This window comes from Ambystoma mexicanum, chromosome 14 (assembly GCF_040938575.1).
Source record: "Ambystoma mexicanum isolate Mex_15411 chromosome 14, UKY_AmexF1_1, whole genome shotgun sequence".
NCBI lineage: Eukaryota > Metazoa > Chordata > Amphibia > Caudata > Ambystomatidae > Ambystoma > Ambystoma mexicanum.
In genome coordinates, this window is record NC_090940.1 from 385,284,391 (window position 1) to 385,309,764 (window position 25,374).

General features: G+C 48.4%; 1 protein-coding gene across 1 annotated transcript in view; it reads left to right on the forward strand.

Annotated features, from left to right (window-relative positions):
* The window catches only part of INO80 (INO80 complex ATPase subunit), a 1,945,052-nt gene that overhangs the window by 1,578,916 nt on the left and 340,762 nt on the right, over positions 1–25,374 (forward strand). Inside the window, exon 30 of the mRNA XM_069637507.1 lies at positions 11,648–11,806. Coding sequence (XP_069493608.1) covers positions 11,648–11,806 — 159 coding nt within the window. The remainder of the gene's footprint in view (positions 1–11,647; positions 11,807–25,374) is intronic.

Consider the following 25,374-nt stretch of genomic DNA (forward strand, 5'->3'; position numbering starts at 1 on the left):
TATAGTGTCTTAAGTCCCATCATTCTTTGTCCATGTTGGGTGCCGCCTCTGGGAACTTCCTCCATCTCGGCATTCTCGGTTTATCTCTTGTCCATTCCTGACTTTGAAGCAACTCTCCTTTAGCAGAAACCTCTTGTGGCCCATTCATCAGTGCTGCCGCCTCTTCTTCAGTTCTGATTAAGTATTTTTGGTTCTTAAAATCAAATAGTAGCTTACAGGGGAACCCCCATTGGTATTTGACCTTATGCGCCTGCAGCCAGGCCATCACTACATGCATCTTCTGCCTGTTTGCCAGGGTACGTCGTGCCTGTTAAGACGGATTTCTGAACTCTGTGTAGTATACATCGGGCTGAAATACACACGGCCGCTCCATTGCCCTGCTGTGGTAACAAACTGTGCGGGTTCACTGCGTTTGGGACGCCCTCAACTCAACTTCTGCTGCTGCGGAATCTACACAACGACGAGACGTCCCCTGCTCCGATCTGAATCTGCCAGCACTGAAAATGACGCAGAGAAGCCTGGGTCTGCTTGCATCGGGGACCGGTGAGTAGCATCGCTACGAACTGGTCGCCCTCCTGCAGGAGCCCATAGCTTTTCCCTGCTGTGTCTAACAGCATGCCTTTCCGTACTCGCGCTCTGCTTCTGCCCACTGTGGAGGCTGCGCTTGAGTCGCGGAGCTCTGTTCATCTTCATTTGTTCACCGAACTAAACTGCCTGATTCACTCGAAGAGACTCCCCTTTTTGCCCTTTGGCACCAGCGTGTGCAGGTACTTTTGAGCACAAGGCTCCACTCTTCGTAGGACGTGGACTTCCTTTTAGTTAGGTGCCTCTGAAGGCGGACTGGGTCTAATTATTATTCGCACTGCCTGTTTTCCTCCCCATCTAGGTGGTTTACACATTTTGTGCGTCTAACTCGTTAGACTCGTTTGTATTTGTATATATATTGTATTGGTTTGGTATGTGTTGGTTTACTTGAGTTTTATTGTGATTTCTCGCTACGGTCAATGTTACAAAGGCCTTGTAATAAATGTGTATATATTAACACCTGCTTGGAGTAATTTGTAACTGTCCTTGCTTTGTGTGCTCATTGCGGGTTTTCAGTCACCCTCACCCCTCTTGAGAACTAGTCTTGACCGCCGCGATCGCTACCTTGATTGGTCTGGCTTGTCCAGAGGTTACCCTGTTCCAAGAAACTAGGCTGGCCTTCTGAACCTCTGCGCCTCCAGGACAGAGTTCAGAAATCCGTCTTAACAAATTGGTGTACAGCGGTGGGATACGACTGAAGGTATCCAGTGTTGCGCACGAGCGAAGGCATTTCAAGTTATTCCTACCAGGACACGTAGTGAATTGTCGTAGTATAACTTTAAAAAGGCCATAGTCCTATCTAACAGTATGGAAAGAAATACCTTGTTAATTTTAAATGCTTCTAAATCCAAAACATTGAAAAAGATGTGTGCAGAGATAGGGGTCTCCTCTCAAGGCACCAAAATGGATATGATCCAAAGAATCGTGGCGTGGCAAGAAGCGCAGCTTGACGCTATAACTTCTGAGGACAGTGCGGAAGGAGGTGGGGCTGCTCTCACTGGTAGAACTGACGATTCTGCCGCTGCACTGGTCCACCGCGACCACGAGGACAGGGAGGATATGATGTCTAATGTTTCCTCTGGCAGTATCGATGGGGAGGCCATGCTTGAATTCAAGAAGCAAGAGCTGCTGTTTAGGCAGAAGGAGCTTGATTTCAACATGACCAAACTAAGAATCGAACAGGCAGAAAACAGAAAGACAGGGATCACCAGTTGGAACTGGCCAAGCTTCAGGTTGCAAATGGATCCAAGGGTCCCGGACATGGGTCTGGGGTCTCCTCTCATCCACGTTTTCCAAAAGATCTGCTCAGTGTGTATGAGGAAAATAATGACATTATTGACTGGCTGAATACTTTTGAGTATGCATGTGAAGTTCAACAAGATGACAATGCTGATAAGATTGCCTGGTTACTCAGCAGACTGCCCCATTCTGGCTGTAGTGCCATTATGGAAATGTCGAAGGCTGAGAGAGCGGATTTCGCAATGTTAAAGCAAACTCTCATTTTAAAGTTTGGAAAGACTCCTGCCCATTATTTAAAACGATTCAGAGAGTATAAGAAAAAAGAAGGTGGTACTTGGGTATCTTATGTAACCGAATCCTTAAAAAACTTGACTGGCTGGGTCGAAGGTTATAAGGTTTCTACCTTTGAAGGCATGATAAGTTTTGTCATGCTGGAACATATTTTTTCATTTTCTTCCCCGGAGCTTAAGCAGCATTTGGCCGATTCGAAGGAGATAGATCCTAAGAAACTGCCCATTGCCGCAGATTTATGGGTGTCACATCGAGTGTCCCATAAGGACAAAACTCATCCTGGTAAGCAGGAGGAAGGGAAAAAGTCCAAAGATGAGGAGGGTGGAGAATCTGATAAATCTTCTTCTCAAAAGGGCCACAAAAAGAAAAAAAAGGTAAGACACAAGAGAACTCACAGGGTAGTGGAGGTCAGCCTCAAAACAGAACTCTGGTTACAGAAAGCCTCCCTATGTGAACAGACCCAATGGATCTTGTTTTGCTTGTGGAGCAACTGACCACGTGAAGGGGGATCCCCGGTGTAAGGTTAAACCTTTGGGGGTCCACTCCGCTAATCTGGCCTTCTCCTTCTACGAGGAAGAAGAGATTACAGGAGCATCCTTCTCCTCAGACTCCTTCCCCACCGGGATAGAAGCTGAGGTAGTTTGTTTCCCTGGGTTCCTGGGAGCCTAAAGTCGCAGAGGCTTATGCTAGGATTCCAGATAATACCAAGCACTACTTTAAAGACAGTGTGCTGATCAATGGAGTGGATACTCCAGCTCTTAGGGCTAGTGGGTGCAGTCGAACTGTAGTGGATTCTACCTTGGTAGACTCAGAGGAAGTTGCCAGAGCTACTCTGATGCCCACTAAGTTGGCTGACGGCCCACCTCGCATGTTTCCAGTAATACCTGGAAATCTTACTTTAAATGGTACAGCGGTCAGGATTCCAGCCAGCATTCAGAGAAACGTCCCAGGAAAGGTCTTGTTAGGCAATGATCTCAGAGCTTTAGGGCTCGTACGAGACACTGCCGACAGACACTGCACACGGTCTCAAACACGAGCAGCATTGGCCAAGACCAATACGCCGCCCCAGCCGAAGGGGAAACCCAAGGCGAAAGGAGTAAACCAGTCAAGACGAGGGAAAGGGAACATTCCCCCGAGCTCGCCTACCACTGCTGTGGAGGAAGTTGATCAATCGGCCGAGCCTGACGAGGAGGTGGCGATGCCTGAAGTATTTGACCCCCAATGACCATCCTGAACTAAAAGAATTGTTAGTGGAAGGTGGTCCTGACAGGGAAGAATTCAGTAAAAACCAACGTGAGTGCCCATCTCTGGAAGGCCTAAGGAGACAGGCCTGCTCCCAGCTTGAACCTCCTGGGAAGCATCGGATTTATTGGGAAGGTGGACTCCTGTATAGTGAGCCCACAGAGTCTACAGAAGGAGACCATAGGAGGTTAGTGGTTCCCCTTGCTTTAAGACCCTTCCTCCTGCAGCTGGCGCATGAAGTGCCCCATGCTGGTCACCTTGGTATTAAGAGGACCAAGCAAAGGTTATCCATGCACTTCTACTGGCCCAAGATGGGGGTGCAAGTAGAAAGTCACTGCAGGAGTTGTGCCTCCTGCCAGTTATCTGGTAAGAGTGGCTCAACAATCCAAGCTCCATTGGTACCACTCCCAGTTGTGAGAATACCATTCGAAAGGGTAGGGATTGACGTCGTTGGTCCCCTTGACCCGCAGGCATCCTCAGGAAATAGGTTTATCTTGGTGCTAGTCGACTATGCTACCAGACATCCTGAGGCCATCCCATTAAAAACTAACTGCCAAGTCAGTTGCAAAAGCGTTACTGGGCATCTTTACTAGGGCTGGCTTCCCTAAAGAAGTTGTGTCTGACAGAGGCAGCAACTTTATGTCAAAGTATATGCAGGCTATGTGGAAAGAATGTGGGGTCATCTACAAGTTCTCTTCTGCATACCACCCCCAGACCAATGGTCTGGTGAAACGTTTCAACAGAACGTTGAAAAGCATGATTGGGGCTATGGAAGAACCTCAGAGAAGAAAATGGGATCTTCTTTTACCATGCTTACTGTTTGCCTACCGAGAGGTACCACAGGAGGGTGTTGGCTTCAGCCCCTTCGAACTTCTGTTCGGTCATCCTGTACGGGGACCCTTAGCCATAGTCAAAGAGGGATGGGAGATGCCCACTCCCCGTGTTACTACCAACGTAGTAGATTATGTGCTGGGGCTCAGAAAACGGATGGTACTTCTGATGGGCTTGGCTAGTGATAAATTGAAGGCAGGACAAGCGCTGGTGAAACATTGGTACGACCAGAAAGCTTCCCTCATCAACTTTGTACCTGGTCAGCAAGTCCTGATCATGAATCCCATAAGGCCTCGAGCTTTACAGGACAAATGGTCAGGCCCTTACACAGTGGTGGAGCCCCTGGGTGAGGTCAACTATTTAGTGGACCTTGGAAGGCCTGGACAGGCTCCAAAAGTGTTCCACGTAAATAGGCTGAAGGCTTTCGTCCCGAGTCGAAATCGCAGCACTGCTACTGGCTTCAGATGTTGAGGAAGAGGAGTCCGAACCTCTCCCCGACCTGTTCCAAAGCGGTCCTTCAGATAGCTCCTTTGAGGGTGTCCGAGTGGCCCCTCACCTGACTTCTAATCAGCAGACTGAGGTGAAAAGTTTGCTTAGGCAGTTTTCCCCCCTGTTTTCACAGTCGCCTGGTTTGACACTTTGGTGCAAATATAACATAAACACAGGAGACAGTGTACCTACCAAAAGTAGGGGATACAGGATGTCAGACAAAGTACGGTCTTACATTAAGACTGAGGTCAACAAGATGATAGACCTTGGGGTGATTGAACCCTCTAGTAGTCCTTGGCCCAGCCCTGTGGTTTTGGTTCCAAAAGCGGGCACTTCTGAATTGAGGTTCTGCGTGGATTACAGGGCTCTGAATGCTTTCACCAAGACAGATGCCTACCCCTTGCCTCGAACAGATAAGCTGGTGGATACTTTGGGTGCCTCCAAGTACCTCAGCACGTTTGACCTCACTGCTGGCTATTGGCAAATAGCTTTAGCAGAACATGCCAAGGAGAAGACAGCGTTTTCTACTCCAGACAGCCTTTACCAATTCAGGGTAATGCCGTTCGGGTTGAAAAATGCACCTGCCACTTTCCAGAGGCTTGTGAATCATGTGTTGAATGGGTTGGACGAATTCTGTCTTGCATATCTGGACGATATAGCAGTTTTCAGTGCCACCTGGGAAGACCATGTGAAACACCTCGGGATTGTGCTCCAGGCTCTTCAGAAAGCACACTTGACCATAAAGGCTAGTAAATGCCAGATTGGACAAGGCTCAGTGGTTTACCTTGGACATGAAGTAGGTGGAGGGAGGAAACAGCCTCTTCCCAGTAAAGTACAAGCAGTACAAGACTGCCCTACCCCCACTACACAGACCCAAGTGAGAGCCTTCTTAGGACTCACGGGGTATTACCGCAACTTCATGGCAGACTATGGCACCATAGCTGCCCCTCTGACTGCCCTCACCACTCCGAAGAAACCCAAGAAGGTAACTTGGACCGACGAGTGTGAGAAGGCCTGCAATGGCTTAAAAGACTCCTTGTGCCAGGCCCCTGTCTTCAGGGCCCCTGATTATCAAAGACCTTTTATTGTGCAGACGGACGCCTCTGACACTGGGATAGGAGCTGTACTATCGCAAGTAGATGAGAAGGGTAAGGAACACCCTATTGGTTTTATTAGTCGCCAGTTTAAGGACAGAGAGCTCAGATGGTCCACAGTGGAGAAAGAAAGTTTCTCTGTTGTGTGGGCCCTACGGAAGCTGAGGCCCTACCTCTGTGGGACCCACTTCACTGTGCAAACTGACCATAAGCCCTTAAAGTGGCAAATGAACATGAAGGGAGAGAATCCGAAGTTGCTTAGGTGGTCCATAAGTCTACAAGACTTTGACTTCACTATTGAGCATAGGCCAGGTGTCCAACATAGCAATGCTGATGGGATGTCCAGAATGTTTAACCGACCTGAACAAGAGACTCATCCAGGGGTGGATTAGTTCCCCCTGTCCATAGTCTGGGAGGGGCGAGTGTTAGGAAAGATTTCTTAATTGTGGGTAATTTTCCTTCCATGTGGCAACCCCTAAACTTTTTGCTGTTGTTTTCACCAGGATCTAGACTTTGCCAGAGAAGTGCAGCCTTCTGCCGCACTCCTCTGGGCTTTCGCTCCATTCTTACGGGGAAACTGACATGCCCTTAAAACAGTCAGTACCGGGAAATGTTGTTTTCCGTAGTTTCTTTATCATGTTGCTGCCTTCGCGCAACATGGCACAAGAGGGCACTGTAAGCTAAGTTACAGCTCTCTTGGGTCTCTAGCCTTCTACGGGCCCTAGATACTCTCTTTGGATTGTAAATGAATGGTACAAGTGAATCACGGACGGGAATGGTGGCAACAATCGTTTCTTGTGTTTTTGAGCTCCTTTTGGCGTTTTAAGTGCGTTTCTCGTGCTTAGCCCAAAATGGTGGCCTGGCTCCCAAAATGGCCAGGCCACGAGGCTCTTTGTCCTGTCCGCTGACCGTCTTGTCCCCTTCACCTCCCCCAGGTCGAGCCGACCCAGGGCCTTCCTTATTTGGGCATGTACTTTCCCGCGAAACACAGATGCTTTTGCGGGCTTCTACAGGCCTTGTGTGTGCCTCCAGGATGTGGGCTGGGATGTCTGGTCCCAATACACATCCTGGGTGCCAGAGAGTCTAGGGTGGTGTGAATGCCTGGGACCTCCGTGGTCCGTGATAGGTCCACGTATGGTATGAGTTTTTTGTGAGCAGATCTCCCATTGGGTCCCCTCCGTTTTGGCGCGAAGGGAACCGTGGATAAGAGGGGGCTGGAACCACCACTACCATGTCGATCTCCTGAGTTCTCACGAACAAAGGAATACAGGAGCCAAGTATCCTGCAACCACGAGGCTGAACCGAGGAATCGCTGGTGACCCGCTGAAGGACTGCTCCTCTGCACTGCTGTCGCTTGGTGAAACCCTTTCTACTTCTGATCGAACCAGAAGGCCTGTACTGGTACTTCGACCCCTTGGAATAGTGGGAACAACTATTCTCGGCATCTTCACCATCTCCTGCACGTAAGCCTTCGGAAGTGTCTCGGGGTCATCCAGCAGACTGACCAGCCTACCCAGGAGCCTTGCTCTGTAACCACCGTATGGTTGTGTTGTATTACGAGTCCTTGTCACTCTCACACGATTCGTACACTTGGCATTCCCAGGTCTGAAGTGAGTAGTGTACATTGGGCTGAAATACACACGGCCGCTCCGTTGCCCTGCTGTGGTAACAAACTGTGCGAGTTCACTGCGTTTGGGACGCCCTCAACTCAACTTCTGCTGCTGCGGAATCTACACGACGACGAGACGTCCCCTGCTCCTATCTGAACCTGCCAGCACTGAAACTGACGCGGAGAAGCCTGGGTCTGCTTGCATCGGGGACCGGTGAGTAGCATCGCTAGGAACTGGTTGCCCTCCTGCAGGAGCCCATAGCTTTTCCCCGCTGTGTCTAACAGCACACCTTTCCGTACTTGCGCTCTGCTTCTGCCCACAGTGGAGGCTGCGCTTGAGTCGCGGAGCTCTGTTCATCTTCGTTTGTTCACCGAACTAAACTGCCTGATTCCCTCGAAGAGACCCCCCTTTTTGCCCGTTGGCACCAGCGTGTGCAGGTACTTTTGAGCACAAGGCTCCACTCTTCGTAGGGCTTGGTCTTCCTTTTAGTTGGGTGCCTCTGAAAGCGGACTGGGTCTAATTATTATTCGCACTGCCTGTTTTCCTCCCCATCTAGGTGGTCTACACATTTCGTGCGTCTAACACCTGCTTGGAGTAATTTGTAAGTGTCCTTGCTTTGTGTGCTCATTGCAGGCTTTCAGTCACCCTCACCCCTCTTGAGACCTAGTCTTGACAGCCGCGATCGCTACCTTGATTGGTCTGGCTTGTCCAGAGGTTACCCTGTTCCAAGAAACTAGGCTGGCCTTCTGAACCTCTGCGCCTCCAGGACAGAGTTCAGAAATCCGTTTTAACAGTGCCAAGTCCTGGAATAACGCGATTTGCTTCCCTCAGAACTGTACGAGCTCTTTCTTCCGAGCCGCTGCCATGATCTGTTCATTTTGCTGGAAGAAGTGGACACGAACGAGGACGTCCGGTAGTAGGTTGCGGCGCTGTTGTTGCGCAGTATAGTCCCTGTGCATTCTGTGTATTTCCATGGCTGTGGATTCTGGGAGTTCTAGGAGTGTCTGGAACAACTCCTTCATGTAGCCCCCAGATCCTTGTCCCGGACATCCCTCGGTATTCCACAGAACCTGATATTTTGCTGAGAGCGATTCTCAAGGTCTTCTTACTTAGCCCACATCAATTCCAGTTGTTCCTCTATGCAGAGAACTCTATTGGTGATTTCTGCCTGGTTGTGAGCCTGTTCGCACAGTGGGTCCTCTACTTCATTTACCCTCGTTTCCAGCCCGATCATGTGGGAATTCAGGTCTGCCACTGTTCTCCGCATTGTTTCCGTAGTGCCCTTGATCTCTTTAGTGAGATCTTGCTTCAACAGGGAGAGCATCTCTACCAGGTCTTCTTTTGTGAAAGATGCTGGTGTCTGGATTCCAGGTGTGGGTGGGTGGACCTCAGCCTGCGTTTCCCTGGGATTCATCTCCTTCTCCCTTTCTTGGATACCCAATAGCGTCTTGATGTCCCCGTCCCCGTCTTGTGTCCAAAACAACCTATCCTGACCCTCACACTTATTTTTTTTTAAAAATATAATAATACAAACAGTGCAAGGAAATGTCTTTAATTTGATGTTAGAAAAAGTGTTTAAAGCCAAAAGTGTTAGAATGACTTCAGCTAAAATGGTTGCTAAGGGAAAGTCCTTAGGATCCCTTTCCCCTGGATTCTTAAACAGGATGACAAAACGTCTCTTTCGCTAACAGTTCCTTGGTGTCTTTAATGAACACACAAAGTTCTTGTTCAACAAAAAGTTCTGTCAAGCAAAAAGCTCTGTAATAACTTCAGCTGCCTTGTATACCCACCTGCCAGGCCTCTTATGTGTTTCACAGTTCCTTAAAATCAAGTAGTAGCTTAAAGGGGAACCCCTATTGGTTTTTGATCTTCTGCGCAGAAATAGAAAGTGTTTCTGTAAAAGTTTTTATTCCTTCAAATTACCTGGCATACTCCCCTGTCAGGAATCGTTGTATAGTTTTCAGCTTCCTGGTGTACTCTCCTGCCAGGACTTCTCTTTAGGATTCTCAGATCACCTGGTGTTCTCTCCTGCCAGGAATCTTTGTATAACTTCAGCTGCCTTGTATACCCGCCTGCCAGGCCTCTTATGTGTTTCACAGTTCCTAGATATACCACAATAGCATATACCATGTGGTGCTTGGTATATGCATCTGTGATAATATTGTACTCAAATATACCTGCTCAATCTTCTTCCCCACATTGGCATCTCATGCATCTGTATTTGATTTGGGTTTTCCTTTATACTTTGTCTTGTCTGCATTCAAATGTTCTTATTGAATCTCGCCTTTTATAATTTGCCTTGCTTGCCTTCAAACAAACTTTCTTTGTTTATTTTTCTGCATCAAACATTCTTCTTATTGGGTGTTCTTTGCCTTGACTTCATTCAAACAAACTTTGCCTTTGTATTTTTTCTGCATTAGTACTCTTGTACCATTCAGTCACTTGTTGGCACGGTTGTCGGAACGCCCTCTTGTCTCCAGCTGCTTTGGGTGGACTCTCTGTTTTTTACAGCATCTCTGACGTTGCTCGCGCTTCTGCTTTATGGTGTATAATTCTGCTTTCCAGTTTGCAGTTTGTGGGTGCTTCTCCGGTATCTAGCAGGGCACTGTGGTCACCTGCCAGATTTCCCTCACAGCCCGGGTTGAAGAAAAATCACTCAAGAGTTAAAAGCCCCAAAAAAGTTATGGACACCACTTAAGTACTGAGATGACGAGGAGGAAGACAAGGGTGTTTGTGCAAAGTGACAGGAGCTCGAAATACAACATTCAGACTAGTTTGTTTGTTTGTTTGTTTTATTTATTTATATCGCACAGCTGACCCAGAGGTGGTTGTTTTTTCAAACCTGCAATGAGTGGGGCATTTAAACATGGCAACCACTTAGGTGATTTCTCTCACAGAGTAAAAAAAAAAAAAGCCATACCAAGAACAAAATGTGTTGTGTGAGTTATGGGTGTTTGATTGAAATGTAGGAGCCTGACTAGAATGACAGTAGGACGTCAAGAACTCTGGTAAAATGGTATCATAGGGTCTTCCTCAGGGGGAAGAGGGGGAACACTGTGATTCCTCCAATGAAGTTCTGACATCTCTTCCTGGTAGTTGTCTCCTACCATGTAATCCACCCTCATAAAACCAGCCTCAGGAACAAGTTAAGGTAGCGGCTGCCGTAGCTTGGTCACATGGGAGGAAGTCACTGTCTGGGAATCCATGATGGACCGTGGGATTCATCACATCTCCCTCTCAAGTATGCACAGCAGCCTGACTCTTCAGGTTTAGCTGCTGAGATGCTGAAGTATAAGTGCGACGTTTCAGGTGACGTCCTGGATGTACTTTGTTCCTATCGGAGGCCTGACCAAAGTCCAGGACCTCAGCGGCAAGCATTCCTTGTGCAAAAGGTACTAAACCATCTATATCTGTGCTGCCTCCCTGAAGATTGTAAGAGATATGAAAAGGTTTGGAGGGGAGCATCACTGGGCAGGTGATGAGAGCTGGGAACCAGAGTCTGCCCGTCATGTCCAAAGGTAACACAAAAATTCAGTATGACCATTTGCAATAAGTGTAATGCCTAAATATGCCTTTATTCAATAAATACAATTTGAATCTGCATATCCAAAATAACTCCACATTTATTTGGGTCGTATTCAAGTGCTAAGGGATTACCCAAGTCACTTGTTTCCAAATCATTAATATTGTTTGAGTTTGATTCTTTTTAATTTTTAACATGTCAAAACTTAAGAAATTTAGAATATGACAACAGATCATTTGAACATTACAGCATGTTTAAAACGGATGAAAAAAACCCTTGGTGAAATAGTGACACAAGAATTGTGCACCAACCCTTATCTCACAGTGAATTATGTTGAATGAATAGGAGGACCATTTGCTATTCCTGCGGAACACATTTGAATGAAAATTATATTCTGATCGAGTTTCAGGAAAGAAAATATGCCAGCATTACTTGTGAAAAATTCCAATCCTCGAATCATTACAAGGAAAATTATCATTGACTAGAAAAAGTTGCAATTCATTTTGCCTTCAGTCACATATTTCTCTAGAATGGCATGTTATGAAATCCAGACTTTTGCTGTCAATTATAAATTTGAGTCCTGAAAAATGTAAATAATTAGCAAGTGTTTCTTGGGAAGATCTGATATTCCAACACAAGCCTTGATGTTTCCTTTCAATTGCCTCATGATTAGGTAGTGTTTATGGTACTCTATTGTGGCTGGGTCCCATGCATTGAGTAACTCTTATAATCTCTGCATTCAGGTGATATTCTATGACAGTGACTGGAATCCAACAGTAGACCAGCAGGCTATGGACCGAGCCCACCGGCTAGGTCAAACAAAGCAGGTCACAGTGTACCGTCTGATATGTAAAGGCACCATCGAAGAGCGTATCCTGCAGAGAGCAAAGGAGAAGAGTGAGGTAAGCATTGGTTCATGAAAAGGAATGGTCACCATTGCACTGACACCACATTATGTTGATTCTTTTGACACTCCAGTGGGGAACAGCTACACCAACATAGTGATACATAGTATCCGATATTCCTGCATACCTAATAATACAATCACTTCAGAAATATACTTCCTTCTCTAATAAGTTTACACAGTCATTTGAGTAAGTGGATTAAAGTAAATAATTATACAGACCCTTTAATGTTTTCTTTGCTTAAATTTAGTGAGTGATATATTGATTCCAGAACAAAGATGTGTGTAAGCATGTATGCCCATATTAGCTTCAGTTGAACCCATGAGTAACAGTCATAAGTCTTAAGTCTCATACTTGTTATGTCATTCCACGTACAGCCCTCCACAACAGAGGTTGTTCAATGTGCAAAGGTGGTATTCGCTTGTAAGGTTTTCCTCACCATGTATTGAACTTGAGAATAATGTTTTAATACCCATGGTAGCTGGTATTTTTATAGCATCCGACGTGTGTGTGTGTTTGTGTATATACACACATTTCTGAGGCTTGTGGATCTGCTTAGATCACATGCTATGCATAGGCTGACAACTAGTAGTAGCCACGCAGTATTACATTTCTTGTTTTCGGAACTTGAAAAAAGGGACCTTGACAGGACGTGCCTGTAATACTATGCCTAGTGTGAAATGTCCTGTACCCATGGTCCTTCGCACGTCGAGGTCCCTCAGTTTTTTTCTGTCATCATAGTCGGATGCAAGTTGCAAAGTTTCTTCTTCTGGCTAACGCCTTTACTTATACGAAGTTTAAATTTAGACTTTCTATCCTTTCGATGGCCGTACAACGCAAGATCTCAGGTGACGGCTTTCGAGGACAAGACCATTCATCGACTACAACGACTCACCCGTCTCAACGAACTTTGTCTGCGGCCTACGTAGGCCCCAACAGGCCTCAGCCCTGCACATTAGGCAGATCATAATGCATCTCATTTAGAGAATGCCTCTTTCCCTATTCTTTCTTTTACATCGCTGAGCTGTAATCTTTCCATACTATGGAAAACACTGTTTGAATTGTATCCTTCCTGTGACAGGAATTTTATCCTGGAAGGATTTGCACAGGGTGTGTAATCTCTGCCTTCCTAGGGACCATTCCGAAAAATAGTGCAAGTCCTGCAAACTGTTTCGGCCCAAAACACTAACGGACCAGGAGACTAAACGCTGGGCCCGCCATGCAGGCGGAGGCCGCCTTGGACGTTGAGGGAGCCTCCGGCGATGGCAGCATCAGCGTCCTAAGTGACGCCGAGGGCGATAGAGACCAGACGGTTTCTACGTGTCAGCCCCCGACTCCAACAGGCAGGCCGGCGGTTCTGCTATGGAGACGATACCCACTGGCTCAAGCACCCACACTGCCCACCACACTAAACCCCCCGCCCCTATGGCCAACAGTCGATCCCAGACACACACTGATTCAAACTGCCAAATCGTTGACGCCCCTATCCTCAAAACACTGGTTACAATGGATAAGGAACACTCTGCCCCTAGTTACACCCTCTCAGGGGCAATGTACCATGCACCTAATGACACCCTCTGAGGGGCAATGTACCACAAACATCCCACTACACCAGAGCCTTTCCCTACGCCTGTTCACACAGTTTTACCAAGCTCCACTCAATGGACCCCAGAACAATGTGATAGAGTAATGAGGAGAATGTCTAGATTTGTTTACTTTTTTGATCAACACCCTGATCAATTTACCAACCTCCAGGTGCCCCCTCAAGGCGATACAGCTAATAAGCAGCCTTACGCCAAAAGACCCACCTAGATACGGCACAGCCTAGTACCTCTACCTCTCAACACATATCTGACAACCTCTACTATTTTGACACTTCAGGTTCACAGGACCCTTGCTCAATAACAGACCAAGGGGACATAGAGGATACAGACCAATATTATAATGATGTATGCATAATTCAATCTCCAGACCATATTGACCAACCTGTGGCCGATTCCGCTGTGGATAACCAGCTGCAGTATAATATTCTTTTAAAAGCTGCAGAACATTTTAAAATCGATACCCAGGAGGCACAAGTTGACAAGGACTTTGTAGCAGACATCCTCAGGGATAAGAGATCTCCAGCACAGTTCATTCCACTGCTCCAATCTATCCAAATGCGAATTCAGCCTTCCTTCCTTACCCCCAACATGACAAGGGAAGTCAACCCTTGCATTGAAAAGAGGTTTAGACCAGCCCCGTCCGACCCACTGTACATCACGAGGCAGCTGAAGCCTGACTCTCTTGTGGTGACCACCACAAGGAAAAGGGCGGGCATACCTTTAGCCTCTGCCGAAGCCCCTCCTGACAAGGAGAGCAAACACATTTACACACTGGGTTGGAAAGTAACTTCCTCGGCTGCTTACCAAGTGAGGATAGCCAACAACACTACGCTCCTGGCGAGTTATAATTGCCCCAAATGGGACAAGATCTCACAACAAATAGACTCTGCTCCAGTTTTGAAAAACAGTAGCTGGAGGTAAAGGAGTGGCAAGCTGCATCCTGAAGAATAATCTGGACGCAGCAGACAATGCAGGCCGTATAATAGCTGAGGGTCCCCTCATTAAACGCCATTAATGGCCATGTCAATCAAGTTTCAAGCTGGAAACCCAAGCCACCCTTTTAAATATATACGTAGAAAGAGTGGGTGGGGGGGGCTTTCTTTTTTGTTAAAGGGGGGCTTGACTCAGGTAGGCGGTTTTAGCATAAGGAACAGAAAGAGAGTCAAAAGCTACCCCAGGTCAACCAGTATATCCTGCACGTGTAAAATCGTTCCAGCACCTACGCTGCACCACATACCTGCCAAATAAGATTTCCTACTACAGACGCCCTCACCACATGGGGTGCCTCTCCTGACAACCAGTACATGCTCAACCGCAAACAAACTAGGCACGCACCAGTCCCAAACAACGTCCTGATGACAGTTCAGACCCTTCAACTGTGCTCATCTTCTACCCAGTGAAGGTTAACTCTCCCCTGAACCAGAAACACCTGCATAATAAATGTGTCGACTGTAATATCATACTATTGAGTCTGACAGTAGCATTTGGAACAAATACGATACACTTATGCTACTAACCCTCACTTAACTCAACTGTGATGTTAACAACAGTTTTTTACTTTTTACTTGTTTCGCCGTCCATTATAAGCTAAATGAAGCTCATATGCGATATTTCCGAAGTTGTTTTTCTTGTGTTTTCTTTTGTAAAATAAAATTGAATTTGTTTTTCTACAACTACATGTGACCCTCAATAACTAGACCTACCTACTATATACGGTTGACCCGGGGTAGCTTTTGACTCTCTTTCTGTTCCTTACCCTTTTAAATATGTAAATTGAGCCTAACGCATTATTTGGGAAAGCGGTCGAGGATGCACTGAAGAGTGCTAAAGAGGAGTATGACATCCTCATATCCATGGGACAGCTCGCAAACAAAATAGTTAATAGAGACCGAGTCTGTTAGATCTTGTATACAAGGGACCATACAATCTAAATTTAAAGGAGAGAAAAATTCAATTTGCTCATTGTTATTGATTACAATTCAATTAGAACATGTATTAAGATTCAAATGCATAGACAGTGTTCAAAGTAATTTGAATAAAGAAATGATGAACACATGGTAGACAAAATTATTAATTTCTAAATATTAAATCTATATGTTATAAAATGAAACTAACCTTGTCGAAAATCTTATAAAACCATGCATGTAAACAGAAGTATTCAAAGAAAGTGCTTCGTTCACAATACAAATTCTATTACATAAAAGACAATGTGGTATACAATTGACTTATTCAATCATAAACTGTTAAAAACACTTAGCGTGAACAATACAGACTAATATTATTCCAATGTGTTTCTTTCCTGTTATATCGTTCTCATTTGATTCAGGACATTCTTCAGGGGAATATTCTGTGATTGTTATTCTGTTTGCATGGTGGAGGGGCTTGACCAAATAATGTTGTTTGCTCCTTTTCAATTCTATGGTTACCTGTAGCCAGAAATACAAATGAACCTCTTTTAATTGATTGTCCATTGTAATTTTGAGAATATATAAATTTGTCTCATTGTAAAAGGTAAATAATCTTCACTGAATATATTGCCTTGTTTGGTTCTCACACTTACCTATTTGATTAGTTAAGACACGAATTGGGCGGGAAAAATTAATTTCTCTTTTCTCTCTCTTAAGTGTGACACAGGGTCAGTATCTAATACTGTCCTTACCACTGATGGACAGTATATCAGTGATATAGCAAATGCTTACTTGAAATGGTATTATCAAGTAGCTTGTGTACGTTGCTTATCAAGGCCAGGATGGTCTTCTAAAGTGTTGCAGTTCAAAGAGACAGGAAAGTACAGGCAACAAATCTCTGCAATTAAGTCAGAGTAGCTGATTTAGATCAATTGAAGGTGCCAGATCAGTTTTACTAGATTATGAAAGGCATCTATACATTTTAGATGATAAAATTGTCATTATGGGTAGTCAAGGTAAACAAGTGCTTACTTTTTGTCTTCTAGCTAGAACACCATCTGGTAGTCGGACTATCTGTCATCAGTGTTCAGTGTGTAATGAAGTATCCAGCAGGTCAGGGTGTAGTTCCTGTTAGCCTTATTCATTGCTTAACTCTTGGTTCATGTGCTTACACATAGCAAACATCGCTGGATCTCTTGTGGATTCGAGTCATACGAAAACATGAAAATTTAATGCAGTGACAGTCTCGGCTACCGTTGTCTCTGCGTGTCGTATTCATTTATTAAATAGGGTGCTTACAATGAAATATGTGATGAGAGGATCTTACCTTGGCTGTTATTTTCCTTTCATTCAATCTTTCGTGATGACTCTGTTCCGCATTCCGAACTGACGCATGCGTAGTCTAACGTCTAGCTTTATATAGTGCGTGGTTTGTTTCTTCTAGTTTCTTAGCGTTGTGCAAATAGAAGCCCATTTTAGAAGGCTAAAATACATGTACTTCAATGGATTGCTTTTCTCCCACAGATTCCTCATCTGATAGATATTCCTTCCAACTTCGCAGCTTTGGAACATTTTTGACAGGGGGCCTAGTGGACCTTGACCCGGCCATCGATCCATCTTGCTTGGCCTCTGGTCGCTGGCTCCGGACATGACATCAAGCATCGCATAAGTACCATGTCACTAGAACCTTGTGAGGCAGAAACCTGTGCAGTTCCCTCTGGGACCACTGCAAAAGATTTAAGACTACAGGTGTTTGGCAGTAAACCCACTTGGTAGCAGTCTGTACCACACAGATTCACTTGGTAGCTGTGGCTGAGCAGTCAGACTTCCCTCAAGAAGAGTTAGGCAGTATACAGAGTATTCACAATAGGTCAAAAGAACACAGTAGAAAAAGCAAACACTGACCAGAGCTTGGTGTAAAAGAGATATAATTATTTATTTAAAACCACATCTAATAAAACACACTGGCACTAATATCAAGCAGATAAAAAACATGGTCACTAAAAGATATACACTCCCTTCCACGATTAGTTAGACAAGTCTTAAGTAAAGCAACACTTTTTTTCAGACAGCGGTGAGCGCTTAACGAAAATGGCACTCTAATCAATCGGTTTAAAAGGGAGAGAAAGGCAGAGCAAAGATAGAAACAGATCCCCAACACTTTCGGAAGAACACAGTAGGAGACGAAGGCAGGTTAAAACCGTAAAGTCAAAGTTAACAAGGCCGGACCCACTTTAAGAGGCTCCGGTCGAAATGTGTCCAAGGTCACACGGTTCAAAGTGCCCAAAAGTATCGCAGTCAGTTCAGAAAGAGTTGGACCAAAAGAAAGGGACCAGTTAGATGGTCAAGGCGGCCAGCCCAGTCCAGAAGGTTAAGGGATTATTATTACCTTGTAGCAATCTTTAGAAAGGGAGGCCTGGCGGACACAGTACCTTAAAGTGGTGAGAATAGTCCAGCGGGGGCAGTTGTTCCTGGCAGCGGATGCAAGTCGGTACTTCGTCCGGGGGAAGAGAGGATCTCGTCGGGGAGGAAGACAGGAGTCCGTTGCACTGCCAGGGAAGAAACCAGCCGCGGAGTTCTCAGTTAAAAGGAGCGGTCCTTTTATTTGCGGTCCAGTGGTAAGTGGCTATCCGGTTGCCGGGGTGCTTGGCACGGGCAATTCGACCACAAGACGTCCTGGGATGCGAGAAAAAGAAGGTAAACTGGTTGTGCCCACCAGTCAGGGGAAGAAGACTCTCCAGCCGGGAGATCTACTCTGTCGTTGGGAAGTGGTGAGTCGGTTCCGCAGGGCTCCACCGGTGGTGTCGTCGTAGCAGGTCGGCTCAGCTTCTCCCTCGTCGGATTTTCAGGTCCTGGGGCGACTTCTAAAATTCCAGTCCCAAAAGCCCTGCTTTTATGCAGCACACCCCCATTCACTCAGCCTAGCTGTCAATCAAACATGAGAATTAAATAATTAAAGTTGGTAGCCTCGAACAATGGGAAAATCCCATAGAGATATATTTGCGGTCGAATATAAAAAGTAGTATCCACTGCCACCAGCCAAAACTCGATCAGGGGGGACGGAGACATGCCCCCTCAAATAACAGACCCCGGGGAAATCGAATTGCCCCAGCCAGTACGTCCACAATAAGATGGTTTGCACTGGTTTCTGTTCATAATTTGGGACTAGTAAAGCCAATGGTGACTTTACATCCCCTGGGAGACAGTAGTCAGTCCCAGGGTATGGAGTCTATGGTGGGGTGTCACTATGACACCCCTGTGTCACTGCACTGAGGGTGCTGTGTAACGCACATAGTAAAACACATGAGACCCTATGGAGTAAAAGACCCCATAGCCCATAAAACACATTAACAGTCAAAGGAACCCCTCAAATCATGTCCAAGAGTGTGAGGAAAAGGGACTCACTCTTGGCAGGAGAAAAAAACAAACTCCAGAAATCCAGCAAAGCTGCTGGGGGACTCACTAGGTTAGGAAATTCAGCCTCAACAGAGAATTCTCCCTAACAACCCTGACCTCCGTTCCTTTTTTCCGCACGCTAACATGCTGCTTGGGAACACAGAACTTCGACTCTAATGAGGTTTTCGCTGGAAAACATATTTTTTCCTAAATCCTCGACGCGAGATGTCGCTCGGGTGTCGGGTTTCAAACAGTGTTGGGTTTGTAGTACGAAGATGTCCCTCACCGGCCCAGACAAGTTATGTTTCTGGGGCCTCAGCATGGGCCGTGGGACTAACTGGTGTCCGTCCTGCACCAAAATACAACCTAAATCCCTTTGTGATCGAGCTGCTAAACTCGCTCTGGGTCAACCGCCCTCAAAATCTCTGGCGTGGTCGAGTGTTCGGTCTTTGGAATCCGAAACTGAGGGGCATACCCCCGAGAAACACCGGCAGAAGAAGAAACGGTCCCACTCGAGGCGCCACTGTTCCTAGTCCCGAAAAAAGAAAAGGTGCCATCGTCGGGATTCCAAGTCGTTGACAGAAAAAGGTACCGACAATGTTGGCCCGCTAAATCTTTCGACATCCATGAAATACAATAGAAGCTGGATTATCCACGTGCATCCAAGGATGTCGACGCTACTGCGTTGTTAGGCAGAATCCTGTGCAGTGCCCTTAGGGACCACTACACACAATTAAGAATACATGTGGCAATACAAGTTTTGGTACAAGCCTGTACTACTATGTTAAAATGGTAGCAGTAGCGGAGCAGCCAGGCTTATCTCAAGAGTATATGAGCAGTAGCAGAGATTACACAAAGGGACCACAATTACTGTGACTCAAGCAAACACTGACTCAAGGTTTCAGGTAAAAAATGTAAGTACATTTATTTTTAAACCGTTTGTTATAAACACAACACTTCTATTAATTCAAAACCACACATAAAATATACTACAACCAACCAATTCACTTTGTACGGTATAACTTCAAGGTAAGTACCCTGTGTTTTAACGGACCACTGTTGTGAAACTAAAGAAACGTGTATCCGCGGCAAGAAATGTTACTGGGTCAAAAACACACTTAGCACCTGAGATACCCAGAGAGATTTGGGGGCAAAAATCATAGGCAATACTTTTGTCAAAGCAGACAGAATCACAGAACACTTATAGACATAAATTCAAGAGTCAATAGGTCGGAGCCAGTGTCAAAGTGAAACCGAGTTCCTGTTGTCGAGGATCACACAGTCGGACAGTTCACGATTCAACGTAGCCAGGAGTACTTAGATATTGTCAATGGAGGAAGCAAACGTTATAAGAAGGAGGGAAGATGAGGACAAGCCTTATAGGAGGCGAAAAAGGGATTCACCCTATTTCCTCAAGCAGAACACAGTACCTTATTCAATGAAGAAGCTGGTGCCATGGCAGTTGTTCCTCGCGGTTTCCTGCAGACCCACAGTTCCTGGAGCTTCGGCAAGAAGGACGACGTCTGGAGGGGTCTGCACCACACAGGGCTGAGGCCGGCAGCAGCGACGGTGAATAAAAGGTGCGCTCCTTAAAAACAGGAGAGGCTCTTCAGATGGCTATCCGGACCACTACAGCAGGGTGCAGCGATTTCGACCACGAAGAGGATCCTCTGGCTGAAGAAGATGAGCTGGTTATCCCCACCAGGCTCAAGGGAAGAAGACTCCGGACTGGATCTTCTCTAGTTGTTGAAGGGTAGATAGCTTAGGACTGCAGCTGGGCTTTACCGGGACAGCATAGTTGCAGCAGCCGACTTCTTCTTCGCTTCTCTTCGGTTCCTTGCAGTTCCAGTGGCGACTCTGACTTCTAGCCCAAGAGTCCTGCCTTTTATGCGAAAATCCCCCATTCACACAGCCTGGCTGTCAGTCACGCAGCAGTGGGGTTGTCCAGCCCGGACAACCACCTCAGCCAATCATGGCAAAGTGGGACTTGGGTTTCCTAGGATACCCTGTGCAGGGGGTACTACACCCATCCCTCACATTCACCCCACCTAAACACCCAGGCACCTAGAGGAGGGCTTCTTGGCAGAAGCCCGCCAAAAGACAGTGAACAAAGAAGGCAAACCTGGTTTGCTGCGCAAAGTAAAAAACAAGAAGGACTTTAACAAAAAGAAATTGTGAATAAACCCGACAGGAGCCAAAAGAAAAAGTATTTGGTCAAGCAGGTTTAAGTTCGAGGCTAATATAATAGCCTAAAACAATACCACGTTTTTCTCCAGCATGGGGTCTGGCATGGATTCACATGCTCATGAATATTCCCCGTCGTCAGGCTGGGAATCCTCGGTAAAGAAAAATCAGTATCAGTTTTGTTTCTGATCTGTCTTTCGTAGTAGTAACCAATCACTGATCTCTGCGTCATACTGACCACAGCCAATGACTGCCATCTCCCTAAGCACCGCCTCTGGCGGCCATCTTCAGATTTTTTACCGCACGTTCAAGTGTTGGGATCTTCGTGCTATTGCACTCGACCTTTAGTGCGTTTTTGCGCTTTTTCATAGGAAAATTCTCTCTCTTTTCGGTCAAAAGAGCCCCAAGCTCCACCGTTACTTTATCCGATCAACGGGGTCCCGTGTCGGATTTTTCTACGCCCCTCAAGGGTGAAGATTTCGTCGAGCCACGCTTTTGGAGGACTCCAGAAGTTTTTCAGGCCCATCTCGGACATGGCCCAGGAGAAGGGAAGCTCGACGCCGGAAAGCTGTTCAGGGTCTGCCCTGGATGCCAGCTTCAGAATGTCTTTAAGGAGGACGAACACTCCCTTTGCCTCTACTGCCTGCATGAAGACAAGACGCACGTAGAGAAGGACTGTGCGTTTTGCGGCAATATGTCGGAGCGGACCATGAAGGACTGCCATCTGCGTCTCGCCAACTGGCTGGAAGGGAAGAGCCCGTCAGGCGAGAAAAAGAAGAAGTCCGAGCGGTCTTCTAAGACCTTTGAGGGCGCCCCGGCGACGGGGGCCCAACAGAAGGCCAAGCACCGCGAGTCCGCTGGCACCGGGAGCGCCGAACGGTCGGGCTCTACGGGCGCCAGGCAGGGCGCATCATCCCCGGCGCCATCAACCACGAGCCAACGCTCTGGCTCGGGTAAGAGGAAGGCCGAGCACCCGGCGAAGCTCCTGGAGAGACCCCGGTCGAGCTCGAAGGCCCCATCGGAGGGGGAGCGAGGCGGTGACCCCCCCCAAGGAGAAAGGCGGTGAGCGCACCTAAGGTGGTGAAAACCTTGATCCACCCTGCCAAGGCCTCTATCGAGACAGTCGCGGCGGCCCTGGCTCAGCCTGTGGAGGCTACACCAGTGGAGGTGACCTCGGGCTCAGAGTCTCCCTGCCACCGCGGAGGGAGTCCTCTTTCAAGCCCATCGACAGGACCCCTGTGAAACCTCCGACGGAGAAGAAAAAGGGGGGGCAGGAGGTCGTCGTGGATTCGGCCTCAACCTCTGAAAAGGAGCTGATCGAAGTCTTAAGCCACAGCATTGGCGTGGAAGACCACCAGCCCGTCGGGAGCGACCCCGATGTAGGAGACAAGAACGTCGAGGGCGCCAACAAGGCTCCTGACCGCCCGCCGGAATCCCCTCAACCAGTGCCGCAAGACAACTCGGAGGCCATTTTGATGGCTATACAGTCCTTTTGCTCGGAGATAAGGACGAGATTGCCGTTACCACCAACGGAGGAACCGCTCCCGACGGGGGATCCGGAGCCAGGCCCTTCTGGGAGCCGCCCTCCTAAGAGAAGAAGGATTCATCCTCCAGCTCCTTTTCAGCCATCGCGCCCTGCTCAGCCCTCCTCCCCATCCACGACCCGTGGGGATGATACGGGGACGGACATGGCCGCAACGGGTACAGAGGACGAGGTTTACGACGAGGATCTTCCGTCGTCATCTCCTCCCCGGGCTTCCCCGCCCGACGAGATTGGATCATTTCATGCCATGATCGCCAGGGCATCCAAGCTTTTCCAGCTCTGCCCGGAAGAGAAGAAGAAGGAAGGTTTCCTTTATCAACGGCGCGAGACCATGAGGAAGACGGTCCTCGCTGTACCTCTACTGGACGATATCTGGGATGAGGGTCTCGCCCTCCTCAAGAACCCATCCACAACGCCTGCGAGAAGGGATCAGTACGAGAAGTAGTACCGGGTCCCGGACGCAGCCCCCTTGTGCCTCCGGGCATAGCCGACCCCGGACTCGTTTTTTTCCGCGGCGGCCAGGAAGAAAGTGGGGGGGGCTTCGGCCTCTACGTCAGCCTCCCCCCCCCCCCCCGGACGGCGAGGGAAAGAAATTGGACACGATGGGACGCAGAGTCATCTCATCGGCAGCGACGACGATTAAGGCTGCCAACGCCTTGGCTATCGTAGCCCGCTACGACAGGGAGTTGTGGTACAAGATCGCCCCCCAGCTGGACTTCCTACCAGACGACAAGAGGGCGGAGGCCCTAGAGATCTTGCAGGAAGGAGAAGTGGCGTCGGACCACGCCATTATGATAGCGACGGACATCGCTGACACTGGATTTCGCCAGTTGGGCAACGGCGTGTGCCTTAGACGGCGTGGATGGCTCAAGGCAACGGACTTCCGGCAGGACGTGCAGACCAGAGTTTTGGACATGCCGTTCGACGGGAGCAACCTGTTTGGGAAAACAGTGGACGATTCCCTGCAAGCCATCAAGACGGACACAGAGACGGCCCGGGCTCTTGGTGTTCTCCAGCAACGACGGCTGCCCTTTCGGAGCACTGGAGGCAAGCAGGGTGCCTCCAAAGGTTCCGGCGGCGGATATTCCACCTACCGTCAAGCGGCCCGTTCGTCATCACAGGAAGCCTACAGGGGACGAGGCAAGTCGGGCGGACCCCGCCGTCGTCGCCAGGGAGGACAAGGCGGCAAAGCCTCATCGAAGCAGGACTGAACCGGCCGTGGGGTAGGGCCCCCACTGAAGCATCCTGGTGGGAGGCCGGCTGGCGAACTTAGTCAGTGTGTGGGAGTCCATCTCCACCGACCGTTGGGTGCTGGACGCCCTGGCCCAGGGGCACGTGCACGAGTTTCTAAAGAAGTGCCTGAGCGTCCCCCCCCGTGGCCAGGAAGGAACATCACATCCCTCAACTTCTCTTGGAGGTAAAGGCGATGCTTAAGAAAGGCGCCATTGAGCTCATCCCAAAGAGGCTTCGGGGCTCCGGAGTTTACTCGAGATACTTCCTCGAGAAGAAGAAGACAGGAGGATGGCGTCCCATCCTGGACCTACGACGACTGAACAAATTCATCAAGGCACAGAAGTTCCGGATGGTCACCCTCCAGCACGTCCTGGGTCAGCTGGAGGAGGGCGATTTCCTGTCGTCGTTGGATTTGGAGGATGCTTACTTCCATATCCCCATCCTAAAGGGACACCAAAAGTTTTTCAGGTTCGTGGTCCAAGGGCGTCACTACCAGTTCAGAGCCCTTCCCTTCGGATTGAGTTCGGCACCCAGGGTGTTCACCAAGTGCCTAGCACCGGTGGCGGCGCGGCTGCGCCTGGAGAGGATCCACGTCTACCCCTACCTCGACGACTGGCTCATCCGAGCAAAGACAAGGGAGCTCGCCGCGGACCACACGGCGAGGACCGTCCAACTACTCACGGACCTGGGATTCTCCATAAACTACGCCAAATCCCACCTGGTGCCCGCACAAGACGCACTGTTTCTGGGAGCCAAACTCGACACAGTGGCGCTTCTGGCCTCTCCGTCGGAGGAAAGGACGAGGGCCATCTTGGGCAAGGTGCAGCGGATGCTGGTTGCGGACGCAGCCAGGGAGAGGTCCAATAAATTCCTCCTCGGAATGATGTCTTCTTGCATTTATCTCATCCGCCTGTGCAGGCTTCGGATGCGCCTGTTACAGGAGTTCCTGGACGCTCGCTGGATCCAGACGACGGGCAGCTTCGAGGACAGGATCACACTCGACGAGAGCTTCCGACGAGCGATCCGGTGGTGGGGCACCCGCGTGCATCTGACGGTGGGCGTGACCACGGATGCCTCCCTGGAAGGGTGGGGAGCGCACACCGAAAATCTGCACGCGAGAGGCCTTTGGCTTCTGACGGAGAAGTCCCTCCATATCAACGTCCTGGAGCTCCGTGCAGTGTTTTGGACCCTCAGGTCCTTTCTCCCGTTCCTCAAGGGCTAGGTGGTGAGGATCTTCACCGACAACACCACCACCATGTTCTACATCAGGAAGCAGGGCGGTACCGGATCCCCAGCCCTACCCAAGGAGGCGCAGGATCTGTGGCATTGGGCCGTCGCCCAAGGGATGTTGCTGGTGCCGTTTTCATTTGGCAGGAATAAAAAACACCATCGCCGACTCGCTCAGCAGAGAGCTGCGCTCATGCCACGAGTGGGAACTACGACAGGATCTAGTGGACCGCCTCTTCCGACAGTGGGGCACACCCCAGATCGATCTGTTCGCGACGGCGACAAACTCCAAGTGCCGGAGGTTCGCCAGCAGGTTTCCCCAGCCGAGGAACATGGGCGATGCTTTCTCGTTCCCCTGGTAGGGCCTGTTTCTATACGGGTTCCCTCCATTGCTGTTGCTGATCCGGCTCATCAACCAGCTCAAGAGGTCACGGTGCAGGATGATCCTCGTCGCACCTGCGTGGCCGAGGC